Here is a 7,605-nt window from a genome sequence, read left to right as displayed (position 1 = left end):
TCTGACACAAGCATGCCACAATTTATGCTTAATGAGTTGAGAGCATTTATGGATGACAGAGAATCAGTTACAATTAAACTGTCAATCTTTGATACATAGATGCATTTCAGTGCAAGGAGTATGGCAAACAGTTCTGTCTGAAGGGTAGAGGCCCAATTATTGATGCGTGCTCCAATTTCTTTAAGAGAGCCATCACTCTGTACGACAACAGCAGCACTACCAGCTGCACCAGTGGATTGGTGAACAGAACCATCAACGTAAATAATTTGCGAGAGTGTGTGCTGTGTGACTAAGTTATCAATACAGCTTAAGGCCTCATGTTTGGCTTCAAGGCGAAGTTTTGGTTGTGATTTAAGAAGTAGTTTGGGGGGAAATGGAGGAATGGTAGTTTGGAATGGGGTAATATTCCATGGAGCGGAGAAGTGCCGCTGTTGCCTTACTTGACATAGATCATGTATCTGATTCATGCGGAGGTCGGTTCCAGTCTTTTCGATCCATCTGGAGGAGTGTTCACCAGTGCTGAGGAAAGTTTGGAGGGCTTCTGTGCAGGGGTTTGAATGAGCTTGCCTGAGCATATTAACCCCAATTAGGATATTTCTTTCAGTAACACGATCTCTGATGCTTGGAATATCAAGTTCTTTTTGCATATTTAAAATTTTGGCAGTACGAGGGCATCCTAGGATGATCCTCATTGCTTCGTTCTGCAGTTTTTCCAGCCCTCCAAGCTTCCAGTCAGACACAAGAGCAAGTAGTGGCGCAGCATAATCAACCAATGATCTAATATAAGCAAGATACATCATTTTCACAATTTTAACATTAGCACCATACCTGGGGTGAAGCCCTGCCACAACTCTAAGTGCTCTTAGTCGTTCTTTGTATTGGCGACAAAGTCTTGTTACAACAGGTCCAAGTAGTGGAACCTCAAAGCCTAGATACCTGTATCTGCTTACATATTCTAGAAGAGACCCATCATGCAATTGGATCTGACGAACTGTGCCTCTCTGTCGAGGAGGACGCCTATTGAGTATCTTTGTTTTATCAGTAGAGATTATCAACCCCAGGTCCTGACACGAGGCTAGTACATGATTAAGAATGTTTTGGGTGTTGGAGAATCCGGTGGTGTGAATCATTATATCATCAGCAAAACTAATCACATAATTATGGGGCTGACTAGGCATAGCATTAAGTAATGCATTAATTAGAATATTGAACAGTGTGGGACTGAGCACACCTCCCTGTGGGGTTCCTAATTCAAAGTCTTTAGTTACACTTCTATGTCCCTGGAACAACACAGACGATTTTCTGTTGGACAGGTAGCCTTTAATCCAGCGGAGAAGCCATCCTCCAACATCCATTCTGGCAAGTTCACTAATTATTACATGTCGGTTGGCTACATCGAAAGCGGATTTAAGGTCAAGGAAGGTAGTGTAGGAACTGTCAGTGTGCAGGGTGAGAAAGGTGGCTATGCAATGATGCACGCTCCTTCCATGCATGAAACCATGTAACCGGGGAGACAAAAATTGTTTGATTCTGTACATGAGACGATTAAGAATCATTCTCTCAAATGTTTTACACAAGCAGCTAGTAAGAGATATTGGGCGAAATGCATTACTGGAACTGTTTTCAAGAGCTTGTAGTTCATATTCACTATCACTATCATCACCAATGCTCACATCTGAGTCCGGGATATGGGAAAATAGGAGTTTCCTCTTTGGTTCTGGTACAACTGAACGTGAACAAGATGGCCCAGCACCAGAGGGTCGTCTGGGTTTTTCTAACTATTACCAGTATTATGGTCATTAGTTTCGGTCACAACCTCATCAAAACCTTGAAACTCATCTTCACTCGCACTTCCATCTGCATTAGAACTGTCACTGGGGAACAAAAGTGTCCCAATTCGCCGAGGAGTGAGGAGCTTCTTACCGCAAGGCATGGTGAACAAGATCTACTAAAATGGCATTCCCAGAATTTTTTCTACCGCGCACACTGACCATGCACACCCATTCTCTCACATCTAGGCCTACCAGCTGTTTCCTGCTTAATTTGAAGCCGCTAGAATATACGCATACTAGTACGGCACCAACCCTGGCGTGCAAGCCTTACTAGTACGGCACCAACCCTGAAAGGGTTAAAAATATAACAGAAATATTATAAATGGTGCAAAGGTGATATTAAAACAATATCAGAGATAGCTGACACAAACCCACTACCGTTATAGTATGCTCCTCACTTAGCGATGAATTCATTTACCGATGTGGTCTTAGGAACAGAACTCCGTCATTAAGTGAGGAGAGGCTGTAGTATTATTACTAAGCCGTTAAGACTAGAGGGGGCACTCTTTGTGATTTTAATGTGCACCTGCATGCCAGCACAGTACAGGTACACATAAGTATAATTATCATAGTACATATAAAATATTCAATAACTTTAAAACATTTGAAATTTTGGAAAGTTTCCAAACATAATAGAGAGATGTGCTCACAGAGAATGTAAACAAACCAGGTAGCGCACACTGTATTAGAAAGACCGGGAGCCATATAGAGGGTTTTGGTCATAATTTGAAAGTGCCGTATTAGCGGAACACCATAAGGTGAAACGCTGTAAAGAAGGGCCCTACTGTACATTTCTTTAACAGTAATTTTTTTTTTATATTAAAGTCCTGGGAACTTAGCCAGAAGAATTAATCAAACTTGTTGTTACTGAATGTGGTTTTCTTAAGAACAGCTAGCCCATTCACTATGTAACACATTTAGTTTTAAGATTATTATTATTATGATCAGAATAATACTGTATTTGAAGTACATATTTTTTGAAATATTAGCATTCTCTTAACAGCTACTTATATAATAAACTTTTATGACAGCCTTCAGATTACTTAAAATGTATCCAAACAGACATTTCTAGTTGAGTACATCATGTGACAAGAAATACTGCAAAATTAAACAATATTCACAGTAATATTAACAATTACACAGGGTACTATCCTACTAAGAGAAATACTTATTCTACATACAGAAACCATTTTTTGAACTCTCAAATGTCTAACTAGATTACATCCTTATATAACTATTATAGTCATTAAACAGTGGTTTTACTTCTCTTATGTATGAGTTTCAGTGTGTGTTGTTTGTTTGTGATCTCTTGTAAATTCTGATAAGGCTTTTATGTGCGTTGCAAAAGTAGATTTTGGCTGAAAGTCTCTAAAACACTCAGGAACAGTGTTGTGAACTTCCATGTGTTTTAATAGATTAGTATTTCTTGTAAATTCTTTAAGACACTCTGTACACTGATATGGTTTCTCTCCTGTATGAGTTCTTAGGTGTACTATAAGAAGCTCCTTTTTTCGATACTCCTTAAAACAGACTGAACACTTGTATGGTTTCTCTCCTATATGAATACGCATATGCTTTGCTAGACTGCTATTATGTGGAAATTTTTTAAGACACTCTGAACATTGATATAACTTTTCCCCTGTATGAATTCTCATATGTTTAACTAGAATGCTATTACGGGAAAATGATTTTAGGCATTCAAAACACTGAAATGGTTTCTCTCCTGTATGACTTCTTTTGTGTTCTATTAATTGACGGTTTGTGTAAAAGGCTTTTGGACACACTGAACACCGATATGGTTTGTTTCCTGTGTGAGTTCTCATGTGTACTAGTAGATTGCTTTTCTGTGAAAAGTCTTTTAAGCACTGAGAGCACTGATATGGTTTCTCTCCAGTGTGAATTCTTTCGTGTCGTAATAAATCACGTTTTAACATAAAGGCTTTTGGACACACTGCACACTGATGTATTTTCTCCTTTTTATGAATATTCCTGTGTGTTACTAGATCATGTTTTCGTGAAAATTCCTTCTGACACACCAAACACTGATATGACTTATTCTCTGTATGAATTTTCATGTGTGTTACTAGATTTCCTTTTTGTGAAAAGTCTTTTAAGCACTGAGAGCACTGATATGGTTTCTCTCCAGTGTGAATTCTTTCGTGTCGCAATAAGTCTCGGCGTGAGGAAAAAGCTTTGGGACACACTGAACACTTATGTTTTTTCTCTCTTTTATGAATTTTCTTGTGTATTGCTAGATCTCCTTTTTGTGTAAAGTCCTTCTGACACACTGAACATCGATGTAGTTCCTCTTTCGTATCAACCTTTGTTTGTATTACAGTTGATTCTTTTAAGTGAAGAGTAGTGTTGGTGGTCAAAGATTGGGCAACAATGGCAGGGATCTCGGTAGACATTGCTAGGTATGTAGGTAGGTGGCAGGTATCTAGAAGATAAGTGAGGCTCTGTTATATAACATTAATATTATATGTATAAATATTAGAGTAGAGCTATATTAATGTACATTTGGAAGTTAGTTTACCACTGAAGTAGTATGACATTGCCAGTGGTTGTCTCACTTGCATAGATATTATCTGAACCTCTGATTCCTGATGTGTTAAGCCATTCCAAAATTTTAACCCTGATAATTCAGAGGATATCAAAACACCATATGAGTGTGTGATGTACTCACCTATCTGTGGTTGCAGTGGTCAATTTGCAGCTCCTGGTGCGTGAGCACATGCATGCGTGTATGGGGGGGGGGACTGCTGTGCAGGAAATTGGTAATTTAGTTTAGACTTGTCACTCCAATTGTTAATAAACTACTTTTTTTTTCCCTACAAAAGCAGCCATCTCCTACCAAGGAAGTGACCCAAAGCAGGAAACATTCCCCATCATTCATTTAACAGCAATTTCCAGAAGACACAGATATCACAATTCATGTGATACTCCAACTGTAACATCCCTACCCATAGGAGTACAAACACTATGCTTCCCACCTCCAAGACTCAAGTCTAGCTAACTGGTTTCCCTGAATTGAATCAAACATGTTACCTTGCTCACAGTAATAGCATATCATATCCTTTAAATCACTCAACCTTATCTAATATGTTCACACATACCTGCTGGATGCTCAAGTGCCTACCACTTAAAACCACCTTCGCACTCTATCTCCACTATCCCTAAAAGTAAAAAAAAAAGTAAAAGATTTATTTCTTTGTAAAGGTTACAATGTGTAATTATAATTTTGGTTTGCTAAGTACAAAGAAAGCCACTATCATTCCAGGGCATTCTGGGCAGACTAATCCTAGTACATAATAGCTACTTAACCCTTTCGCGGCAGCGGCAGCAGCGACTTCCAAGCTCCGTACTTTTCTCCAACTACCAGAGCTACCAATGCTCCTATGATGACCTAGTTACAAGCAAAACTGCACTACCCAACGTAGCACCCAGAATGACCAAAGATTACCAACAGTGAAACCTACAAATCGAAAATAATAGAGATCAAAGGAAGACTGCACACAAACCGAAAGCAACACCCCGCTGCCAGCCGAACAACGTAACCCTAAGCTTTGTATACTACAACTTCTTCTTAACTACAACAATTCCTGTAGTATTATGAGGCGCAATCTAAGAGGAAACAGCACCAAGGCCAGCAAGAAAACACCGAAAAATCAACTATTCAACAAGTGTAGCCAGGAGGACGCCGGCTCAGCAACCACCCCACTCACCACCACTCAAGGCCACACCACAACAATAACAACAAACATGGCTGCCACCAGCCCATCCTCCCCTCTCTTCCCCGGATTCAACCTACCAAGTAGTCTCTCAGGTATGACCAACGATCCAGATACCCTAAAGACATGCATCTCCAACTTAGCTATTGAAAATATGAATCTTCGAGAGACGCTAACAAAACAAGACACCAGGATGACACAACTCGAGAACAAAATCCTCAGTCTTGAACAAAAGTTATCAACACCAGGAATGACTAACTGTGACAAGACCATCCAAACAGTCATAGATAGCCATACCCAACAAATAATATCTCTTAATACAAAGGTTGAAGAAGCAGTAAAAGAATGGAAGAACAACTTAGATAACCAGTTCAGTGACTACTTTGCTCTCCAAGAAGATAAAACTGAACAAGATAAACTATCGGACGCAGTAATAGTTAACAGTCCACTTTTTCCCAGTGATATGAACCAAACAAACAGTAAAGAAATTACTCTGCAGATCATAAAGGACCAAACAAGTGTTATTGTACCAGAGTCTGAAATAAAAGAAGCCAGGTTACTAGGATCCCATGGTAGAAAAAGTGTTATGCTTAGATTCCACTCACATGACAGGAAAAAAGACTTAATTATTGCATCTATTAAAGTAAAGAAAGAGGTATACATAAACGAGTGTCTTACCAAAAAACGTCAGAACCTCCTGTATAGAGTCAGAAAACTTAAGCGGGAGAATAACGACACAATACACCAATGCTTCACACGGGATGGGAAAATTCTTGTTAGGAAAACAAATGTAGGTCAACTGTACACAATCACGAACGAGAATGATCTATCACGATTTCTCAGGGATACTAATCTTACAGAGAATAACTAAACAATGTCCAACTTAAAAGCCTACGTAGTGTAGTGTATGTTTTGCTCCATTATTGTTCAAATTTCATTGTGCAATCTCTTAGTAATTAAATAATCAACTACCTCATTTTGTGATTTTACTAGTAAGCATAAGTCACCTTATGTGATTTTGTTATTTACTATTGTTCGCTTAAACATTAGCTGAATTGATACTTTCTCTGTCCATATTACTACCTCATATTTTTTTAAATACTATCAATTGATATTACTTACTAAAATTAATAATTATCATTTTTACTAAAATTTCAATTTACTCTTAACATTTTTGACATTTAATAACCATTACTTGTCTAATTACCTTTACCTGTTTTAATACCACATTTACTATCTTAGATTACTCTTAATTACCTTGTACTGCCATATAACCAAGTATAACTACCAGTGCAATATTGAATGAAATAAACATTACTTTTTCACTTTTTTGTAATCATTATTACTTACTAAAATTTTATTAAACACCATATTTACTACCAGTCAATTTTACTTTTGTACATTAAACATTATCTTATACTTCCCATAACATTTTGTTGCCAAATTTTCAAGTTTGTATATTCAACCCCAACCTTTATATTATCCTTTGTACCTGTGTACCTGTGTACCTGGGTACCTGTCTACCATCTTACTATCATATTATAACCAAGACATTACCATTGTTATTTTTTTACTATTATTCTTTTGGTACTTTAATTGTGAATTTTATTTTGTCAATTTAAATCTAGTTATAATCTTGATCTTGTCAACAACCTATACCAGACTCTAGTGCAATTGCAAGTACCATTTCAAATTGTATTTTTATATTATAAGTTTATATTATAATTCCTACCATCTGTCCATTTAACTTTGTTTACCATTACTTAATTTTAGTCCCTTATATATTTTCTCCTTTATTTTAGCTTTATATAACTACCCTAGTTTATATATTCACAATTGTTAAAATAATCAAGGTGCTATTCTCAGGTGCTAAAGTAGAATAAGTTCACAATTTTGCCATTATATTCCAAAGCTCATTTATTTGATTACCACTTTATTGTTCACCACAACCTATATTAGTCCCTTTTATATTATAATTTTATACTATAATTCTAACTTTAAAAAATTACCTTTATAGTACTACCTACTATCATATTCCCAAG

The 7,605-nt window shown here is 37.2% G+C and overlaps 1 protein-coding gene across 3 annotated transcripts in view; it reads right to left on the bottom strand.

The window, feature by feature from the left end:
- Positions 1 to 301: 301 nt before the first annotated feature.
- Positions 302 to 7,605, bottom strand: part of LOC138855025 (zinc finger protein 271-like) — a 30,109-nt gene continuing 22,805 nt past the window's right edge. The window contains exons 2-3 of one of the 3 annotated variants that reach the window (XM_070101747.1): positions 4,949 to 5,008; positions 302 to 4,272 (exon numbers count right to left, since the gene is read on the bottom strand). In XM_070101747.1, coding sequence (XP_069957848.1) covers positions 3,101 to 4,243 — 1,143 coding nt within the window. In that variant the 5' untranslated portion in view covers positions 4,244 to 4,272; positions 4,949 to 5,008 and the 3' untranslated portion in view covers positions 302 to 3,100. Of the gene's footprint in view, positions 4,273 to 4,518; positions 4,829 to 4,948; positions 5,009 to 7,605 lie in introns of those variants that run through there. The other 2 variants (XM_070101748.1, XM_070101746.1) reach the window with 2 other exon arrangements.

The sequence above is a fragment of the Cherax quadricarinatus genome, chromosome 78 (assembly GCF_038502225.1).
Source record: "Cherax quadricarinatus isolate ZL_2023a chromosome 78, ASM3850222v1, whole genome shotgun sequence".
NCBI classification, from domain to species: domain Eukaryota; kingdom Metazoa; phylum Arthropoda; class Malacostraca; order Decapoda; family Parastacidae; genus Cherax; species Cherax quadricarinatus.
The sequence above is the reverse complement of the archived record's forward strand: the minus strand, read 5'-3'. Positions and strand labels throughout refer to the sequence as shown.